This window comes from Mirounga leonina, unplaced genomic scaffold (assembly GCF_011800145.1).
Source record: "Mirounga leonina isolate KUSES-001 unplaced genomic scaffold, KU_Mleo_1.0 Mir_91, whole genome shotgun sequence".
In the NCBI taxonomy this organism is placed as follows: domain Eukaryota; kingdom Metazoa; phylum Chordata; class Mammalia; order Carnivora; family Phocidae; genus Mirounga; species Mirounga leonina.
In genome coordinates, this window is record NW_023270839.1 from 21,413,940 (window position 1) to 21,436,163 (window position 22,224).

At 48.2% G+C, this 22,224-nt stretch overlaps 1 protein-coding gene and 1 pseudogene across 1 annotated transcript in view; one reads left to right on the forward strand and one right to left on the reverse strand.

The window, feature by feature from the left end:
* The window catches only part of SORD (sorbitol dehydrogenase), a 30,360-nt gene extending 15,336 nt beyond the window's left edge, over positions 1-15,024 (forward strand). Inside the window, exons 4-9 of the mRNA XM_034993889.1 lie at positions 1,265-1,424; positions 4,738-4,856; positions 8,026-8,091; positions 9,214-9,389; positions 12,573-12,694; positions 13,589-15,024. Coding sequence (XP_034849780.1) covers positions 1,265-1,424; positions 4,738-4,856; positions 8,026-8,091; positions 9,214-9,389; positions 12,573-12,694; positions 13,589-13,754 — 809 coding nt within the window. The 3' untranslated portion in view covers positions 13,755-15,024. The remainder of the gene's footprint in view (positions 1-1,264; positions 1,425-4,737; positions 4,857-8,025; positions 8,092-9,213; positions 9,390-12,572; positions 12,695-13,588) is intronic.
* Positions 15,025-21,756: 6,732 nt separating this feature from the next.
* The window catches only part of LOC118003425, a 649-nt pseudogene continuing 181 nt past the window's right edge, over positions 21,757-22,224 (reverse strand).

The following is a 22,224-nucleotide window of genomic DNA, read 5'->3' on the forward strand; positions in this document are numbered from 1 at the left end:
ACTCCCCCTGCTTGTGTTCCCTCTCTCGCTGTCTCTCTCTCTGTCAAATAAATAAAATCTTTTTTTTTTAAAGATTTTATTTATTTATTTGACAGAGAGATAGAGAGAGAGAACAAGTAGGCAGAGAGGCAGGCAGAGGGAGAGGGAGAAGCAGGCTCCCCGCCAAGCAGGGAACCTGATGCGGGGCTCGATCCCAGGACCCTGGGATCATGACCTGAGCCGAAGGCAGCTGCTTAACCAACTGAGCCACCCAGGCGCCCCGAAATAAATAAAATCTTTAAAAAAAAAAATTCATCTAGTGATCCATGTAAGATTGTGCATTTTATCAATACCTAAATTTTACCTTAAAAAAGAACCAGAGACAAGTATTGAACTCTGGTTAATGATATGCAGGCTGAGGTATTTAAGCATGGCGTATACTAATGGCTACATCCTACTTGGAAATGCATCAGGAAAGAAGATGGGGCGATGGACAGAGGAGAAACGGATAGGTGGGATGGATGGGTAAATATGTGATGAAGCGAATTAGCCCCATAGTAATTGAAGAATCAAAGAGGAGGAAGTCTGGGTATTTTCTGTACAGTTCTTTCAACTTTGATGCATGTTGGAAAATTTCCATAATGGAAAGATAGAAGAGCACTTCTAAGGCTGGGTTTCCAAGCAGGCGCAGTGAGACAGAGGGGAAGGACGCTAGTTCACAAGCCTGAATGTTATTCTTCACTGGAATCTCAGGCCTCTGTGGGTCATTTGCCCGAGCCAGTCTGTTAACCCATGGATCCGTCAATTCCTAGTTACTGTCTAAATACAACCAGACTGAACATAAGACATGCCATAATTGTGGCTCTTGTGTTTGTAAAGGCGTTGCCCCATATTTTCAAAGCAGGTGAAGGAAAAAAAGTCTGCGAACCCCACACAGCAGCTTGAGATGGGTCCTGGCTTGCCTTGGATTTGGGGCTGGTTCTCTGTTTCCCAAGCTGGGAAGTGGTTGTGGAGCTGAGGGGAGAGGGGGTTGGCTTGTTCCATGAGTGGGTGAACGGCAGGCCAAACCAGTCTGTGGAGAAGTATGCTGGTCACTCTCCCAGAGTGTGAGTCTGTGCTGCATCCCGAGTTTTCTGTGGCAGCTCTAACGGGTTGGGCTTGTCTGGGGCGCCCTGGATCCCAGGTAGGGGGGTGGCTCACTGGGCCAGAGTCCCCTGTTGGCACCTGCCCAGGAGCTCGTGTCCCTTCACAGAAGCTCTGCCCCTGCTCGCGTTTTCCTCTTCAGGGGATCGTGTTGCCATCGAGCCTGGCGCTCTGCGAGAAATGGATGAATTCTGCAAGATTGGCCGGTACAATCTGTCGCCATCCATCTTCTTCTGTGCCACGCCCCCTGATGACGGGAACCTCTGCCGGTTTTATAAGCACAACGCTGACTTCTGCTACAAGTTAGTGCTCGAGGCCCGGCCCGGCCACCTGGGACCTCTCCCCACTCCATTTGGTTGGGGTTCTTTCTTCTAGTTTCCTGTGGTGATTTCTTTGTTCTTTTTAGCTCATAATTCCAGACATGAAGCATCCCTCGACAGGCCCTTCTTGGCGGCATTGAGGGAAGGTAGCTTGCCCAGGGCTGAGACTGACTCACAGTACTTGGTTTAGTCTTGGAGTTGAAGCTCCCCTCACCTAGGACAACAGTAGAAAATTGTTGCCGAACTCACTCGCTCCCCTCCAGCTATCCTGCAGATAACCTGCTGTGGTTTGTCCTCTATTGCTGGTTTCCAAGGCAGCTCCCAGGAAAGAGAACTTATTACAGCAGTGACCCTGGTCACAACACCAGTAACAACAGCCACTGGGATTTACTGAGGAAGCGTGGCCTGGAGCCAGCGTGTGAGCTCTGGGACCCTGGATCCCCTCCCTCCTAGCGAGTGACGTCCCCTTCCGCTGCTTCGGTCTCATTTAGTCAGCTGAAGACCCAATAAGGCAATGCATGTGCAGTCCCAATTGTCAGTACTCCGTGCCTGGCCTTGTGCTCATCAGTGCTTTGCAGGCTCTATCTGACTTAACCTTCATAAGAACAGCGGTGAGGTGGGCACCAGTGTAGCAGTTCTGTGCAGGGGTGCAGAGGCTGGACGGAGGAGGCTAATTGGGCACACAGCAGAGCCAGGAGGCAAGCTGGGGCAGCCGTGAGTCTTAAGTTCCCGCCCTGTGCTCACTACCCTATCCCAACTCTCCGTATGGTTTTGGGGGGAGAGCTCGTATCCGGCAGAAGCCAAGTGTTGCCCCTTCTGCACAGGTCCCAGCCCATGGAGCCGTGGGTGCTGAGTGCCCCTTTCCTTCTGGCCTTCTGACAGGTGTGTTTTCCTCCATCCTGGCCCGGCCCCAGCTGTGGCTCTGTTGGCCAGGATGGGGCTTGCCTGAAGGAGGCCAGGTGCCAGTCACAGGGGCAGTCTGACAGATCTGAGTTTTCTAGTGCCCCCTGGAAGCCTTGAGAGAGTCACAGGCCAGACCTCGTGATGGGTGTAAGTCAACACCTAACTGCTCTAGGAGAAAGCAGGTTACCTGGGTGGAGTCCACCTTTCAGCAAGTGGTTCCTGAACCAGCTCGCTTTGTCTGGGCCCTTTCCAAGTTGAGGCACCAAACAAGGTTGTCATGAGAGGCAGAAAAGCAAAATGGTAAAGTTGAAGACTAGCCACTGGTCTCTGCCTTCTACCAACTGTGTGACCTTCAGCGAGTTAAACTTTGTAACCTAACGTCTTTGCCTGGAAAATGGAGATGATAATAGCACTTATATGTTGAAATGCATAGAATTATTGACAGAATTCAATGAGAAAAGCATTTCAAGTATTCAGCACGAGGCCTGGCACATAGTAGGTGCTCAGTAAATGGGGCCATGCTGTGGCATAGCCATGGCCTTGTGTCTGGGGGATAGGTACAGGTTAGGTCTGAAAGGAAGCCTTGCACTGGGGTTGGGAGGATGGGATTTGTAGGGCATGGTGGGGGAGGGTGTGTTCTGTTGGCGATGTTAATGGGAGGGCTGAGGAGGGGACAGTCATGATTGATTGGAGCTGAGAAGAAACTTAGGGTGCTCTCATCCTCCTTCTCCCTCAGTCTTCACCGAATAAGGTCAGGGAAGGAGGACCCAGTGACTCTTCAAAGATCAGTGGCAAAGGCGCTGGGCCTGGGACTCTGCCTGGTGCTTCTGCCTCGTCAGTAGCATAATCTCTCCATCACAATCTTCCATCATCGCCATCCCAATCCCATTTTTCCTGGGTGTTCTCCTGCCAAGGGGAAATCAGAGCGAAGGTGAGAGGAACGCACCAGTCCTGACCAAAGGCCACCCTCCGCTCAGAGCCCATACAAGCTTCAGGGGAATCCCAGATGTGAAGGGGCAGGCTAGTCTGAGAGTGGTTGGCGGTCCCTTGGGAGAATTTGGGAGTCTTCATTATTTCATTTCAGACTTTTGTCCTTTTTATAGAGTTGATGGGGTGGGTGGTGTGGGTAGAAGGGGTGATGGCGGCAATCTGAGCAGGAGAGGACTGAAGTGGGAGGATTGTGGGAGAAAAGCAGAGGGGTGGGGGGGGGGGCGAGGAGAAGGCAGAGCAGCAGGCAGGCCGACTTCGGGCCTCATTATTCTGTGACACATCATGGGAATGAGCACTTGGCTTGGCTGCCACCTTGAGGAATTTTATGTTCTAGCATGTGGAGGTTTGGGGCACTGAATAAAAATACTGGACAGTGAGGACCAGGCAGAAATGAGATACCCAGAGGCACTTGTGCTAGGAGGTAGCTAATATGGGGCAGGCGGGATGTGCAAGGAGGAGACCTGGCTTCAAGTCTTGCTTTTCTACTCATTAGCCTTGTAACCTTGGGCAAGTCTCTGAATGTCATTGGGCTTCAGTTTCCTCTTCTGTAGCATAAAAGTAAAAATAAAGCCCTTCCTTCCTGACAAGGTCATGGTGAGGATCAAATGAGATAATGGATGAAAAAGCCCTCTAATCTGTAAAGCCTTATGCAAATGTTTGCTGTCATCATCAGTGGGACGGGTAATAGGGTCAAGTGGACACAGTGAAAACCAAGAACCCGGTGGTGAAGGTGACACAACATTTAATCATCTGCCTGGAAGACAGGTCCTTTTCCCATCATGACCGGTCCAGGGACAGTCAGGCAGCTGCAGCCATCAAATGTGGTTCTTCTGGAACATACCATACAGGGACAGCAGAGTGACACCAGCTTCTAAATCACTGTTCTGCAAAGCTGCTGATAGTTGGGATTGTTTGCTGAGGTGAAACCAGAAAGGCTGTATGTTAAGTTTGAGAAGCAGATGAAATGCTGGCATGTGGTTATATTAACCTCTTGTTAGATGAACTTCTCATTATTTATTAATGACAGCCACACCATACCTTGTCTTGGACAACATGTTAAAGAAAACATAATGTGTTCACATTCACCGAAGTGATTTGTCCAAAGAAAACCATTTTCAGAGCAGGGCAGTGTGGCCTGGGCTCTGGAATCAGGCGTATCTGGTTTCCATTTCAAATCCTTCAAGCCTCTTACTAGTTTTGAACCAAAGTCATTTAATTCTCCCAAGGCTTTGTTTCCTTGTCTGTAAAATGGGAATATTAGTACCCACCCCGGAACTCTTCCAACGATTGTGTGAGTGAATATATGTAAACTGCTTAGCACATAAATAAATGCTCAATAAATATTAGCTCTTGTTATTATTAACCCAGAGGGACTAACTGAGTGTGTTGAATGACACCCCAGGCTTCCTGATAATGTCACCTTTGAAGAAGGGGCCCTGATTGAACCCCTGTCTGTGGGGATCCATGCCTGCCGGCGAGCTGGAGTCACCCTGGGGAACAAGGTCTTTGTGTGTGGAGCTGGTAAGAAACAGATGACAGAATTCATTAAAGGGGAATGTGGAGATCCCTCTGCTCATCTCATTCCCCCTCCAATGGCTGAAATTGGTCCTAGACTCTTTCTAGGCGGGGGAGGGTTACATGTCCCTTTCCCTCAGTGACCAACACTTGCCTAAATAAACCGTCTGCAGACATAATAGTAACTCAGGTTATTTCCCAGGCAACATAACCCTTTTGGTCATTTAAAGAATGCAATTTGGAATTATTTTTTAACTCGGCAGGAAACGAGGGACATATTTTTGGTAGTAAAGGGAAGGGCAACTTTTGGAACTCTTAAACCATACCAGAGAAGTGTTCTCCCGGTCCATCCAGGAATAAGGTGTCATGGCCAGTGGAAGGAATGGAGTCCGGCTCACTGTGGGCCAGCACTCTTGCTTGTTGGGGTCGTGGGTGGCTGCCTTCTTTCCTTCCCTGCTTCCAGCCACCCGAACAAACCTTAGCAGCCTCAGACTGAAACATTCTAGGTGTCTAATGCTAGGGACACAGACAGCATGCTCATGCTCCTTACGGATGTGATCTGGTGTTCCTCATACACTTTTTTTAGGTATAATTAACATATAACATTACACTAGTTTCAGATGTACAATGTAATGATTTGATATTCATATATATGACAAAATGATCACCGTAATAAGTCCAGTTATCATCTGTCACTATACATAGTTACAAAGTGTTTTTTTCCTGCAATAAGAACTTTTTAAGATCTACTCTCTTAGCAACTGTCAAATATGCAATGTGGTATCATTAATTATAATCACCACACTGTACATTATATCCCCGTGATTTATTTATTTTATAACTGGAAGTTTGTACCTTTTGACCCTCTTCCCCCTATTTCACTCATCTCTCACCACCCCCCTTGGGCAACCAATCTGTACTCTGTATCTGTGAGCTTTGTGGCTTCATTTTGTTTTTTTAAATTCCACATGTTTGTGAGATCATACGGTATTTGTCTTTGTCTGTCTCACTTACCGCACTTAGCATAATGCCCTCAAAGTCCATGCATGTCACAAATGGCAAGATTTCTTTTTATGGCTGAATGATAGTCCACTGTGTACATATATACCACATTTTCTTTGTATCTTCATCCATGGGTGGACACTTACGTTGTTTCCATATCTTGGCTCTTGTAAGGAATGGTGCAATGAACATGGGGTGCATATATCTTTTTGAGATAGTGTTTTTCATTTTCTTCAAATCCTCAAAAGTGGAATTATTTGGATCATGTGGTAGTTCTATTTTTAATTTTGTGAGGACTCTCCATGTTGTTTCCCATAGTGGTTGGAAATTTACATTCCTACCAAGAGTGCATGAGGGTTCCCTTTTCTCCACATCCTCTGCAACGCTTGTTATTTCGTGTCTTTGTGTCTTTTTAATAGTAGCCATTCTGACAAGTGTGAGGTGATATCTTATTGTGGTTTTGATTTGTATTTCCCTGATGATTAGTGATGTCGAGCACCTTTCCATGTACCTGTTGGCCATCTGCATGTCTGCTTTGGATAGGTGTCTGCTTAAGCGTGCCTGGCTGACTCAGTCAGTAGAGCATGCACATTGGGTGTAGAGATTACTTTTAAAAAAAAAAAGAAAATGTCTATAGATCCTTGGCCATTTTTAAAATTAGATTGCTTGGTTTTTTTCTATTGAGTTGTAGGAGTTCTTTATATATTTTTTGGATATTAACCTCTTATCAGATATGATTTGCAAATATTTTTTTTCATTTGGTCGGTTGACTGTTTCATTTTGTTGATGGTTTTCTCGGCTGTGCAGAAGCTTTTTAGTTTGATGTGGTCCCACGTGTTTATTTCTGCTTTTATTAGAAAGCGTTTGCCTTTGGGCTTAAATCCAAAAAATCATGTCGAGGCTGATGTCAAGGAGCTTATGGTCTGTTTTCTTCTAGGAGTTTTATGGTTTTAGGTCTTGATGTTCAAGTCTTTAATCCATTTTGAGTTAGTCCTCATACATTTTTCAGGACTGATTTTGACAGGGCCAAATAAATGACTACAGGGCTTTCTAAGAGAGGTGATGGGTATAGAACAGACTTGCCTCAATGAGCTAACACAGTGTAGTGTTCAAGTGACATATCTATGTTAAATCCACATAAGTAATGCCTTTTTGACATAGAAAAAGAAGTCACACATCCCACACGTGTACATACACGCAGAGAGATTCACCCATAGCTCCATCACCTATCAGCCTGAGAGAACCACTGTAAATATTTTGATGTAGAATCTTTCAGGTTTTTCTAAAATGAGATCATGCTAAACACGCTTTATTTTATCTTTTATAAAGACAAAAATCAATATATTATGAACATCTTTCCATGACACTAGATAAGAGAGTTATGACACGATTTTTAAGAGCTATGTGGTACCCCACTATAGTTTGTTTAGCTAATCACCTCTGTTGATCATTTCAAGTATGTTCCAGTGTTTTGATTTTGGGGGAAACTCACAAAATTATTTTCAAAGGCATTGTCAAAAAGCCAATCCTCAAAGATAATCTGCATAGCTTCATTTTGTGGGTCTGGTTTTTTGTGTATTAAAACTGTGTCATCTAGCATGCAGATTCTGTGGGAAGCAGGTGGTCTCTGGGCTGATTTTTTAGGCACCTGAACAACTTAGAGATGCTTGAGAAGCTGGGTCAACCCAGGGAGCCAGTTCACTTAATGACACCCTCCAAGATAGTTCTTAGAGGGCACCTGTAAAGGATGTGTCTCTCCTTGGGGAGATGTGATGGACAGTAAGAAGGTAGGGGTCAAAGAGAGAACAGGACAATGTATCCAGACCTTCTGAGACATCTTATTCTCTTAACAAATATATGTTTCCTTGAGCCCTCTGGTTCTTTGACATTACCCCAAGCAGTATCCAAGAGTAAATGGCAAATTTCTAGCTCTGAGGTCTGAGAGAATTAAATAGAACTCAGCACTAGGAGCAAAATTTCGTGTAGAGAACAGTTCTTCATATAGTCATTTACTTATGTATTCGAACAGCCGTTAAGGTCTCACTATGTGTCAGGCACTGGGATAGACGCTAGAGGTGCACAAAAGATATGGTTCCTGTCCATGGCCTGGACAAGGGGGGGAGAGCTGGTGTTTAATATTGCACAAACATCTCCCATTTTCTGCTTTATTTAGGGCCGATAGGACTGGTCACTCTGATCGTGGCCAAGGCAATGGGTGCAGCTCAAGTGCTGGTGACTGGTAAGAAGGTTTTCTTTTTAAATCTTCTTGAAGAGGGGGTGCCTGCGTGGCTCAGTCGTTAAGCGGCTGCCTTCGGCTCAGGTCATGATCGCTCCTCAGAGTCCTGGGATCGAGTCCCGAGTCGGGCTCCCTGCTCAGTGGGAAGCCTGCTTCTCCGTCTCCTTTTGCCCCTCCCCCTCCCTGCTTGTGTGCTCTCTCTCTCTCTCTCAAAGTAAATAGTAAATTAAAAAAAAAAAAATCTCCTTGAAGAGGAAACAGCTGGCTTATAGTTTGGAGCAAGGGCATGAGAACTCTCCCCTTCCTGGGGTGCTGGGTTTCTAAAGAGGCTCCTCCTTTTTTCCCCTGGGTTCCAGGGTTGAAAAGCCCACCCAGGGGATGACCACCTCAGGGCTCAGGAGGAGAGTCTTTTGAAGCTTCTGGGAGAGGGTAGATGCTCTGGAGAAGAGGACCTGGCTCTTTATGTGTGGACCTCAGATGCCCCTACCGCTCACTTGGTTCTAAGAAGAGGCTTCGCCCTTGGTCCATTTGGCCAAACCCAGGAGGCACAGAATGGGTGCTCGTGTGTGTGTGATGTGGAGTTAGTGGGATGTATACGTTTATAAAAGGGTGTTTGTGTGTGAGGTGGGTGGTGGGTGGGAGATGTGTGTATGTGTGAGGAGAGCTTATCTGTGACAGCATACGTGGGTCAGTGTAGTATGTGTGGAAGCATGTAGGGTATAGAGGATGTGTGTGGAGAAGACTCTGTGAGAGAGAATGTGTGTGTGTAAAGGTATCTGTGAGAGTGTGGGTGTGGGTAAGTGTGTAGAGTTGTGTAGAGTATGTGAAGGGGGGTAGGGATATAGGTGAGTGAATGTGTTTTGTGTGCAAAGAAGGTATCAGAGTGTGTGTCGAAGTTATCTGAGAGTGTATGTATGAGGAGCAGTTACCTTTCAGAGAGAGAGAGTGCACGGCTGTGTGGTGTGTATAGGGGTGTGGGGGGGTGTAGAGAGTATGTGTGTTGGGCTCATTGGCACCACCCACTACACTGGAGCTTCACTACTATTAAAACCTGCCCCTCCACCTTTTTCTCCCTAATCCACCATCCAGTTCCTCAGTTTGAAAGAAACTTTTGTTCCACTTTAGATCTGTCTGCCTCTCGGTTGTCCAAAGCCAGGGAAGTGGGGGCTGATATCGTCCTCCAGATCTCCAAGGAGAGCCCTCAGGAAATCGCCAGCAAAGTGGAAGATCTGCTGGGGTGCAAGCCGGAAGTGAGCATCGAGTGCACAGGGGCAGAGTCCGCCATCCAGTCAGGCATCTATGTGAGTTGGATGAGGGCGGCTGGTGCGCAGCTTTGGGGAATCAGCACAGGGTAGGCGGCGGTAAGGAGTGCTGGAATTGAGTGTCTCCACTACCTTACCGTGTGACCCCCAGACAAAGTGAGGTGATCTCGGTATCTCTGGTTTTTGTTTGCTTATTTGTTTTATCTCACTTGCTTCACATCCTTCCTTATTGGGTCATTGTGAGGCTCAAATGAGGTAACAGGTGTATATGGCCGTTGAAAGATGTTAGGAGACCCACCCCTGAAGTGATCATATGGACCAGTGATCAAAAGGACCAAGAGTCCTTTTATGAAGAGTCATAAAAGGACTCTTGGTTAAAAAAAAAAAAAAAAAAAAAAATCAACAGGAGGAACGGGAAACCATGCTTTAGTTGTGTGTGGGAAATCCCTATCTTCCTTTATTGAGGAAAACTGCTGTCTTTGAGTCACTGATACAAAGCAACAGCCATTAATTTAGTTAGTCACGAAGGTGGGGTGGTTTTTCAGGGTCACAGTTGGCTACTACTCTTCTCTCCCAGACCTGGGAAAGGGTAAGCTGCCAATACCTGATTTGCCCCTTAGTGACCCACCCGGAATTTATGGGAAGTTGGTGGAAATGGGGGGTGGTGGGGGAGGGCGGGGAACACACAGGGGTGGGGAGTGGCGTTGAGGGATCCAAGTATGATGAAATGAGGGGAGAAAGAATACCTTCTAGGTTCCAGCCCTACCGTGTGTTGGGTCTTCTGCTGGGGGCTTTGTAAATGTGACGTCAGGTCTGCACCGTGGCCATGGAGACTCATTACCCCTTTCCACATTTTCCCATGGGAGGCCTGGTGGCTTGCCCCGAGCACACTGCCCCAACGTCTGAGCGTGTCTCATCCTGTCCGCCGCTTAGGAGAGAAGGGAAGCAGGGCCCAAGGAGCCAGTGGGCAGCTGTGCTCGGGCAGGAGGGACGGGGCTGAGGAGGGTGGGAGCAGGAGCTCCCACCCCGGGGCATTCCTGCCCTGCCGCCCGCACTGCTGTCCCGCAGCGGTGCGGGCTTCCTCCTTCCTTCTGAGTCACAGCCGGGGCATGCAGAAGGGCATTTGCAGCACGCCAGACCTTCTGGGGAAAGCTGACCTGGTACCCGGGCCGAGCTGCCTCGCCATCTTCCCACCAGGATGCCCCTGGCATCAGGGGTGAGGAAGGGGTGGGACGGGAGAGGAACAGGCGCCCCTTTCTCTTGCTTTGCCCTAAGTTGCAGCTGGAGCCGGCCTCCCCCCTGCTCCACTGTCAGAAGTACCAGCTGCCTTGTGGCAAGGGGCAAAGAGAACCCCGAAACTCAGGGGGCGATGGGTCTGTGTGTGATCAGTCGACCAATGACATGTCTTGGGCACCGGCTGTGTCCTGGCTTTGTGCCGGGGCCCTTGGGGGCCATGATGCATAAGGCATGTCTGGCTGTCTTCAAGTTGTTGGCAGTCAGTGACCCCTCACTCCACAGACAGGCAGTAAAAGACATGGCTCCCCAGTGCAAGACTTTCCTCCCCTTCTCCGCCGCCTGGAGGGCACTGGGAACAGTTGGCATCTATCTCCAGCTGTTGATGGGGGAGCCCAATTGCCAGGCTCCCTGAGGTAGGTGCAGAGGTAAATGTGACCCAAGGGCCTGCCCTGTCCTGAGTGAGGGGTGGGGCCGTCGTGCATGACAGATGCTTCAGAACACTGCAGGCCACCCCGCCAGTGCGCAGGTTAGGTCGAGGCACCTTATATGGACATACCTGAGAGCCACTTTCCTGCCAGATTTGTGACTAGAAAATGTTTGGGAGGAGACGTGGCAAAGGCTCAGGGTAGAATTCTTGTCATCTTGGTGCAGAGGTCACACCCACAAAACAATGGTCAGGTAGTCCAAGTGTTCCTTTGTCTGTGGTCAGCAAACTGCTGGCCTCCTGGCACCTTGGGATGGCCAGTCTGGCAGTGTCCCTCCTCCTTCTGACTAGGTGGAGAGGAGATGCTGATGGGGGAACAGTTTTCCAAGGAAATTTCTCACTCAAAAGAGTTTTCTGTGGCTCAGTCACAACTTTGATCCCACACCCCACCCCACCTTTTCCAGTGGGGAGAGAGCCTCCCCCCTTACCAACAGGGTTCATAAGTCACAGGTGGTTTGTAAGTGACTCTGTGCTTCAGTAAAAACAGAAAACGTGCCAAACCATGAGCCCAACCAAGTGCTGAGCACTGTGATTGTTAGGCAAACCGCCCTGCTGGGGAGGCATCATCCTGATCTTACACATGAAGAAGCTGGTTGAGAGGGTCCCACAGCTCAAAAGTGTAAATTCCAGAGTCACCCTAGTGCTGCAGGCCTCTCTTCATGGTGGATCCTTCCCCTCAGAGATAGAGGCTGTGGTGGATGCCCCTTTGCAGCTCCACTCAGTAAACTTAGAATGGTTCCAGGAAGTGCTTGCTCCTGCCAACTGTCATGAAAACTGAGGCAAATGAACTATTTTTCTGTCTCTCACAACGTTGACCACAGTGATCTCCAAAAATCTCTGGAGCAGGCACAACACTCATGTGGAATCATGTGGAGATTATCGGGAGAAATTTCCATGTCTGGCCCACTCCAAGGAGGGAACTGATAAAGCAGATAGATGTTCAAGGAAGACAAAATCTGTTGTGATTGATGATACTATTGGGATAAATGTCTCTGGAACAAAAATATTTCTAAATGTCAGCTAGCCTGCACGAATAAGGCAATGTTCAAGCCACAGAATTCTAGTGGCCCTCCCCATTTGTATGTGCTTGGTAGTTTCCTCACCGAGAGGGTGGTTCCTTAGAGGTTTGACAAAAGTCCTGTCTTTTGTGGCGTTGACATTCTGGAGGAGGGATGGGTGCTGAGATGAGGAGGTGCCTGAGCCAACACCTGGTACGGAATTAGTAAAGCTCTGAGAGATGCTCAGGGGCTGGAGGGGCTCCCCCTGTGCCTGGTCCTCCACTGGTAAAGTGTGTTACTTCAGGATCATTAAAGATAACTCTGCTGCTCTGTTAAGTTTCGTCGACATATGGAAGAGTTCAACAGTACAGAAAGAATCATATTCTCTGGAATATTTGGATACTCACCTGATGCAAACAGATATTTAAGTGACAAAAGTCATTTTGAGTGAGAAGTCTGCATTTTCTGATCTTCTGGGTTTTCTTGTTCTCATCTCCTCTTCAGGCTACTCGTTCTGGTGGGACCCTGGTGCTCGTAGGGCTGGGCTCCGAGATGACCAGTGTGCCCCTGGTGCACGCGGCCATCCGGGAGGTGGATATCAAGGGCGTGTTTCGATATTGCAACACGTGAGTATGTTGTGGGTGAGCCAGGGTGGCGAGCGGCCAGCAGGACCCCTGCACGGCCTCTGGGACCAAGAGTCTCTCCCGTTTATTCATGAAGGGCACTCCCTAGCCACACTGACAGCCACGTGTCATGGTAGGGATGCAAAGAGAGAGCATCACTCCTGGTTAAAAAACAGAAAGGCAGAGATGGCAGAGGGAAGGAGGGAAGGTGGGGGATCTTGAAGCATGCTCTTCTTGGGTATCTGCCCCTCATCACGCAGGCCCTCTCTTCTTCATTTCCTCAACTGGCCAGCTCTTCATTTTCTCTCTTTAAAGGGAAGAAGGAGAGAAAGGGGGACAACAGCAAGAACTCAAGTCCCTTGGTTTCCACCCCAGAGCCCCAGGGCCCACCCTGGGAAGTGAGAGGGTCTTAGTTCACCCCACCTCATGCTCTGTGGCCCTAGCCTCTCCCCAACTGGGCAATTTTCCCAGGACCACCTTTCCCAGCAGTGTCCCTCCTCCCACCATTACAGTCTGTGGCCATTCCGTCAGCAGAATGCCATTTTCCAATAAACTCTGCCACGCCATGCTGCAAAGGGATATGGATGTATTATCGTCGGCTGCCTCTCTGAGGCTTATCTCCCTTTCCACAGTGGCTTCCATATGCCTTATGCCTTCATGCCAAAGCAATTCTAGGCTCCGTGACAGACATTGCAGAGGGGTGGAGGCCTTTGGGAACAGACCCTGTACTCCCATATTGCAGGTCATAAGATCATTTCTACCACTGTTTGTAGAATAGACCTTGTAGAACCACAGCACTATAAATAAATATGGCCAAGCTGATCGTGTGCTTGGTGGTTTTGGGGACCTGGTTCTGTCCTCCTGTAGGTTGAATGTAACACTTGTGATCTCTTACAGGTGGCCGATGGCGATTTCGATGCTTGCCTCCAAGTCTGTGAACATAAAGCCCTTAGTCACCCATAGGTTTCCCCTGGAGAAAGCTCTGGAAGCCTTTGAAACAGCCAGAAAGGGATTGGGGTTGAAAGTCATGCTCAAGTGCGACCCCAAGGACCAGAACCCCTAATATGAATTGGGCTCTGCCCTCATCCCTGCCCCACGCCAGTATCTCAGGGCAGGGGAAGACTGTGATGCAGAAGTTTTTTTTGAGTAGCAAGAATAATTAAAATAATTCATTATAAGCAGAGAGCCTTACACAGAGGAATTGGTGTGCCTTAAAAACACAAGTAGGGACAGTTTGGGGGAATTTGCAGCCGGAGTGACCTACCTGTTCACATAGAGCAAAGTTCAGCAAGTATAGCAGAGTTTGTTAGGCAGGTCCTGGGGAACTGCCCTTCTTCCTGGAAGGCCTAAGTAAGGGAAGAAATCTGCCCGTTGGCTTCCTGGTTCCGCAGTGACTGGCCAGGTGGGGGTGGGAGCTAAGTTATGAAGAGACAACTTTGTCCAGACTCAACTGGCACAGAAATTGATTTCCATCAAAAATCTCATTTCAGGGTCTGGGATGAAAGATTGTCAGCAGTTTTTAGAGGACAGCGTTTCTAGACATACGTGCCATTTGGTTTGATGATAAAAGGAGACTTTAAGGAACTGACCTGCCTGGATCTAGGATCATTTTTAAATCAATTAAAAAAAACCCCAAAAACTAAAATCCCAAGTGAGGTCCAACCTGCTTGCATTCTCCAATTGTAGAAATAGTCAGGAAAGTTCTCAATACTGCTGGAAGATTGCCTCTTCTTCAACTCCCGAGAACTCTGTGTAACTTAAACTGCCTTCCCCACACTCCCCACCCCCACCCTTCTGCATTTAGGGGCCGTCACTGTGGGTTCCTTTGTCACTACGCAACCAGGAGGCTCCTTTCTTAAGGCAACAGTCAAGGGGAATACCCCTGGGAGACTTGCCCAGGAGGGTTTGGCCAGTTGCACCTGTCTTCCCACCTCACAGGGTGAGCATTCCCTTCACACTCACTGATGATAGACAATTCCATTAAATTCTGATCATTATAAACAGAATTCCCTCCTCCTTCTCATAGACCGTGAACGCTCTTGGTATCTTTCTGTTGGAATGATCTCTCCTGTCTTATTTTAATCATAGGGTTTTCCTGTGTAAGATTTGGGTCCAAATCACTTGATGCCCATTAGTGACTTTGAGATTATTAGTCAAGAATGAGGATATTGTAGTGTGACATAACCTGACCTGCAGACTTTTAATCCTTCCCTTCAGCTGGGAGTGGAGGCTGAGTTTGAAGAGGCTCTGGCTTTCTTGTGACTGGGGAGGGCCGTGACCGATGCTTGGAATCCCTCAGACTACTTTGGGTAATAAACTGTGGTTGTGGGGCCTCACTATTGCCGTCTGTTTGTGCCCCTTTTTAGGGGGGAATGGCCTCTGGTTACTCGTTTTATAAAGGGAAGGATCCAGGATTTTTGAAAGGGACACATTTTCTGCATCTTATATAATGTCATTAACTGCTGGGAATTTATGTTAATGAACTCTAATCCTCACAGCAAGCCAAATGCCTAGGATTATTTTACAGCTAAGGAAATAGAGAAGCCAAGCAATTTGCTCAAGGTCACCCACCGCCACCCTTCCTCTCTCGTGTTATCTCTGGGCGGGGGGTGGATCTTGAGACTTCGGTGCACACTCAGAGGCCACACAGCCCACTTGTGGAACTGTCCCATTTTCTTCTCGGAGTCCTGCTTCGCTCCAAAGCCACACTCACCAGCTGCTGCCTCTTGAACCCCCTGCCAGCTCCGTGGTGCCCAGAGTTCCTTGAATATGGAACGAGAAAGCCTTCCCCTTCTCGATGGAAGGCTTCCAACAGGAATGCCCCGAGGGAAGTGGATTCACTGTCAAATTCACAAGTAGCCACTTTTCCTTTGATTGTGGTCTGTTGGGGGAAAGAGGCCACTGAACCTGAGAGGAACTTAGGAGCTGGGGCGGCGGGCGGGGCGGGGGGTCGTGGCAGAAAGGTGGGGCTACCAAGGACAAACAGGTGTCATTTATCTCACAGTCTTGACTGGGCTGGATCTTGCAAGTCGGTGGCCCACAGTCTCTGTTTCCTGGTGCTTCTGGCATGTGGGCAATCGTGAAGAGTGGACAGCCTGATGGAAAACAGCAGCTCAGAGAGCACCTCCCCTTTCCAAATCCGCCCACCGCTCCCAAGCCGTGGCGCACTTTGGTAGCTCCCAAGCAGGGGCAGAGAGGGTGGCAGGAGAGGCCACCGAGGGTTGGCTGCCCAGTGAGCCCTCTGGGCGGTGAGGGTAAGAGGGCCCGAGCTCTGCCTGGCTCCCTGGCCTCTGCAGCCTTGTTGAATGTTCCCCCTGCTGTTGGGAAGGAAGTGCGGGAAGCCCAGGAATTGATTCCTCCCACCACCCCCACCGTGTGCTCAATAAATATTGATTAACTCAGTGAATCAGTCCCGGAACCCAGAATTTGTCCCCACTGGCCAGCGTGTGCTCGTCACCAGTGCCTGGCACCTTGTCAGCTTTCGATCAACACCGAGGACCCCACCCAGCCGGCACTCCCAGCATCGGGGGCGGGGGGTGTACCGGTGGAGAGCTGTGAAGAAAGACCCTGAAGACAGGCTAGACGGTGGAAGGGAGAGGCCAGCCCACAGCCCCTAAAGGAGAAAAGGCCACAGCTCCCTCTTGCCGTCCACCTGCGGCTCCAGTGGATGTGAACTCACTGCCGGGGGCGGCCCGTCCCTGGTTCTCAGGCCGTCCCGGTCAGCCTTACTTCTGTGTGCGCAGGCCGGCCTCTTCCTTCGGGGCTCCTATTTTACTCCCTTTGGGAGAACAGTGGGGGCCTGCGGCCAAGTTGCTTGGGCCAGAAGTTAGGAGTGCAGGAGGCAGACAGGATTTAGTGGATATTTGCCTTTTCCCGAACTGTCCTCTGCACATGATCTCAGCCTAGGCTTGGAAAACAGAAGGCCAACAACGGGACCCACATTCCTGAGTGGCAGGCAGATCTCTGCCACCTCCACCCGCCCCCAACACACACACACACACACACACACACACTCAAGTCCCAGTAGGTTCGGGGAGGAGCAGGGAAGTGGTGTGACCAGGAGCTCCTTGCAGGGGGGCTGTTCTCTGAGCAGCACCTGCCATGAGGAAGCTGCACAGCAGTCCCCCCCTCCCCAGGCCTCCGTTCCCCCACTCCCAGCTTCCCTCTCCTCTTAAAACCCTCCTGGAGTCAGACACTGAGCTCCTTTCCCTGGCCCCTGGAAGGGACACAGGATGTACAGATGGTGTTCCTGCCAAGAGACTGCTCCGCCGATCTTACCATCAGTGGGGCGGCGGAGTAGCCTCTATCCTCAGTCTTCGACACATTGGGCGGATGAGAGGCAGTGCGTTGTAAAGGGTTTGATGCCAGGCTTCTTGGGTCCTATCTAATCCTGGACCCACCACTGACTCACTGATTGCCAGGTCACTCCCCGACTCCGAGTCTTGGTTTCCACCCTTTTTAATAGAAGGATTGGGCAAGATGATCTCAAGGTCTCTATCACCACTGATAGCGTCACCAGCTAGACCCTAAGATCTGATCTTTACTGCCCATTTGCTTGTACTCACCGACCTTTGCCCCACTTTTCCCTTATGCTCTTCTCTCCAGCTTATCTCTTAGCTCAGGCAAAAGACCTAACAGGCATAACATCCCATATTGGAAACCAAAACTCAAGCAATAACGTCTGCCCTAATAAGACCCAGACGACCCAGCCCAGTTTGAGCTAAATGCCCAACTTGAGCCTGCACACATGAACCATGGAGTGGCCTCTGGGATGATTGGCAATTACCTTTATCCCCTTATAATACCAAAATCCCCATTCATGGAGGAGCACAAGCCTCATTTACGTAATACACAACGTATGTAGGCACAACACTATGCCCACCTCTACATACCATGACAAGGATCCCCTTTTTAAATATTCATCCTAACCCTAAATAAGAGGAACTCATCCACCCTTGCTTGGGGAGTCACAGCTTTGGAAGTTATTCCCCATGATCTTATTTGTTGCAAATAAATTTTAGATTGTGCAACAACTCACCTGGTGTAGATTCTACCTGCAACTCACCAAGAAGGGAACTCACATTAGTTCAGTTACAATGTTATACAGGGTTCCCATCATGCCAAGGCCCTGGGAGGTGAGGACCCCTTAAGGGGGCGGGGGGGTTGGCCCTCAGGCTGGAGGTGTGAGGGGTGTTCTTGGGTTTCAGTTCCAGTCCCGTGTGTGCATATATGTGTGTGTGAGGAGGTCCCCTGGGGGAGGGAGGTGAGAGGAAGCAGGGGTGGAGGCGCTGCCTGTGGAAGCACCTGCGTCCTGGGCATCACCTTGTTCTGTTACTTAGCCTCGGGCCCCCAGGTATGGTCCTGAGGACGTCTGTACAGCCCAGAGCTGGGCCCTAGGAGAGCTGGCTCCATCACTGATTTCCCTGCTGGTGGTCACTGGCCTTTCTATGCTCTACATAGGACTGGAGGCAGAAGCACAGCCGAGCAGGGGGTGGGAGACCCCAGCAATCCATCCATGGTTAGGAGGGAGCTCTGGGAAGAAGGTGGGTCTGGGCCAAAGTGGGCCCGTTGTGGGCACAGCACCACCGAGGAACGGTGGGGGGGCAGCTCCCTTGGGATGGGCTCCAGCCTTCAGGAGGTTGGTGCTAAAGCCCCATGTGTCCTGCCCAGATCTCACAGGCTCCCTGTGTACTGAACTACCCGCTCCTTGAGCCTGGAGGCCTGTCCCACAGACCTGCCTCAGCAACTCCTCCCTGCAGGAATTTCAAGAGGAATCCCTGAGGGAATCCCAAGAGGAATCCCAAGAGCAGAGCCCTTGCCACCGAGAGATAAGGGTGTCTGTCCCTCACCTTATCACACACCTTTGTACATTGTTAAGAAAATAAAGGCAGGTAAGTAAGAAGAAGAGAAAATCAGCCATAATCTGTTCTCCAAGGATGCTAATAAGTTGGAGAGCTTCCTTCCAGCTTTTCCCTGTGCATCTCTATACATCTCTAAAACATGTACCTGTATTTATAATCAGGAATGGGAATGTACTTTACCTACTTTCCCCCCATTTTCACCCATAACAAATAAGGACTTTTTTTTTTACTTATCACAATTCCCATTAGTGAAATTAACAATAATTGCTTCACACCATCTAACACCCCCATCAATCCAAGTCCAACTTTCTCCAATTACCTAAAAAAAAGTGAATTTCTCCACCTCATTTTCATTTTTTCTTTCTTTTTTCTTTCTTTTTTCTTTCTTTTCTTTCTTTCTTTTTTCTTTCTTCTTTCTTTCTTTCTTTCTCTTTCTTTCTTTCTTCTTTCTTTCTTTCTTTCTTTCTTTCTTTCTTTCTCTCTCCCTCTCTCTCTCCCTCCCTTCCTCCCTTCCTTCTCTTTTCTTTTTTTCTCTTTGGTTCAAACTTTTAATATAAAAAAATTCACTGATGTACAAAATGTGAAAGTCTGACAATGACAACATATGAAATCCTATGATTTGAGAGCCCCCCGAGTGCGTGCCAAGGTGCCCATGCCCCCTCCCATACATACCCTGGCGTGGAAACAGAAACTAATGCAAACCATTGCTAACAAGCTGTGCAGATAGGTGCGTTCTCTGCTCCACCAATCATAGACCAATATCTACTCCAAACATTCAGTAAGGAAAAGCAGAGCATCTTCCGAAAACAGAAGGCAGACTTCTTACTCACGATGGACCTGCACAAATACACCCAGCCGAAAGAGTACTGCATAGTCATTCATGAGGATCGTCATTCATGAGGATTGTCACAATCCTAATATAAGGAACAAATCCCCTTGCTCTCCCCACGACATTTTTCTTCTCTAGACAGTGTTGTCCCTGTTTATAGAGGCCTCGGTCATCAACCACGTTATTATCTCCTCTTGTCAAAAATTGGTATGTCCAATTTTGCTTCTTCTTTTTTTAAAAAAAAGATTTTATTTTTTTGTCAGAGAGAGAGCACAAGCAGGGGGAGCGGCAGACAGAGGGAGAAGCAGGCTCCCCGCTGAGCGAGGAACCCGATTTGGGACTCGATCTCAGGACCCTGGGATCATGACCTGAGCTGAAGGCAGATGTTCAACCGACAGAGCCATCCAGGTGTCCCCATTTTGCTTCTCATGAGTCTTCAAAACTCCATGAACTATAGGAGTTTCTCTTCCTTCTATCCTAAAAACAACCATTTTCTCCCAATCACATTGGATCTTCAACTCGATTTGCTAAAAAGAGAAGATCTCTATGAAATGCAGGTTCCATGCTGCCCCTGAGCACTACCACAATTGGACTTTCACTTCCAGTTATGAGCACTAACCCCTTCCAGATCATTAGAGCTGAGGAGATAATCATTCCAAAATTTAGGACTTGAAAATACAGCAGAGCCCTGTCCCTGCACTCAGCTTCCAACGCCTCGAGTTTAGCTGGGAGGCTGCCCTGCTCCAAGGCATTTTCTTGAATCAGGATCCAAACACATTGCATGTGGTTAATATGTCTCTTAAGTTTCTTTGAATGTATTATAGTTCCCCTCCATTTTGTTAAATGTCATTATTATGTTGAAGAAACTGGGTCATTTGCCCTCTACATACTGTTTTGCATTTGTTTTCATTTAATAAATTGTTATATTCCTTTTTATGTCAATATTTACACACATCATTATTTTTAATCACCATATTCCATTGTGTCACTCATAAAGCAAATCATAGTATTTTGGGTATTTGTATAGTCTACAGGGTTTGGGGCTTACAATAAAGTTGCAATTATCACTTTATCCATACATTTTTGTACTTCTTGCTTTCTAAAGTCATGTTTTTAAAATGAAAATAGCTGGGGGCGCCTGGGTGGCTCAGTCGGTTAAGCAACTGCCTTTGGCTCAGATCATGATCCTATGGTTCAAGAACACTAAAGTGAATCATCTCCTTTGTCACCCACTTTGTGCGGTGGGGTGGGATGGGACTGCCATCATTGCTGATACAAGGATTGAGATTCTAAGGAACTTCTGAAAAAACTGTTAGTAGTAAGCAGAAAGAGGACAACACATGACCTGAGAGAGAGTGAATGAGGAAAAAGCTGAGAAACAAAGGAATTAGTAATCTAGGGCAGGGTGAAGAATGTGACTCAGCTGTGGCATTTGGATACTGGGGCTGCTGGATCTGGGGAGCAGCTGGGCTTTCTGCATAGCACAGGGACAGACAGGCTCCAGCCAGAGCTTCCCTGAACCAACCCAACTTGGCTTCTCCTGGTACCACGTATAAGATTCCCATATCTCGCTGCACACCCAACAAAACTAGAACCTGAGGAACGCTGTTGCCCTGTTCACTGGTCCCCAAAAGCCATGCTGCCGTGCTGTCTTCTCTCATAACAGGGTTCCAGAGGGAGTGAGACTTCCAAGGGGAAGACAGATATTGTTGGGGTGGTTGGCTGAGGGGTTTCTGTCACCCAAAATATGTCTTATCATGGGCCCACCTGGAAGAAAAACTCCCATGCATTTGGAAGAGGTGGTAAAGAAAGAGGCTAGTGGGGTGTTCCAATGTCATGACCTCCTTACAGTAAGAAAGAGGTAGGTACACATTAGTCTACTCCATTTCCTTATGACCTTGAGCAAATCACTTTAATTCTTTAAGCCTCATGGTTCTTCATCCTTTAAGTAAGAAAAATAATACCTAGCTCAAGGTTGTCACTGAAACAAAATGAAGTGATTTTGAAGTATTTTTTTTTAAGGGTAGAATTAGTATTTTATTTAGTCACTTATAATCAGAAGGCAGTTGAGTATGTAGCCTTCATACTCAATCTTTCCTTTTTATAAATAAAAAAGAATTACAAGTTTTAAAGATTTTTTTTCTTTTTATTTATTTATTTGAGAGAGAGAATGAGATAGAGCATGAGAGGGAGGAGGGTCAGAGGGAGAAGCAGACTCCCTGCTGAGCAGGGAGCCCGACGCGGGACTCGATCCTGGGACTCCAGGATCATGACCTGAGCCGAAGGCAGTCGCTTAACCAACTGAGCCACCCAGGCGTCCCAAGAATGACAAGTTTTAAACAGCCAATGGCTGGTTATGTTTTCAGAACACATAATTAGATTAATTCATTAATGGTAGCTTCAAGTTTTTCCTTATTAGTTCCAGAAAATTCACTCACCTTTTGTCCCTTTTTAAAAAATGGAAGGTTGGCATGTATTTGGCTTCACACTCTGAAGCAACAACCTGACTGTCACCCATGTCTACTTCAAGGAACATCGCGTTGGAAGTCTTCTCAGAGAGGGAATGAAAGAAAGCCTTGCTCATGGGACGCCTGGGTGGCTCAGTCAGTTAAGCGTCTGCCTTCGGCTCAGGTCATGATCCTGGAGTCCCAGGATCGAGTCCCGGGATCGAGTCCCGGGATTGAGTCCCGCATTGGGCTCCCTGCTCAGCAGGGAGCCTGCAGCTCCCCCTGCTTGCGCGTTTTCTCTCTCTGATAAATAAATAAAATGTTTTGAAAAAAGAAAGAACAGATTTCTAGAAAGAAAGAAAGAAAGAAAGAAAGAAAGAAAGAAAGAAAGAAAGA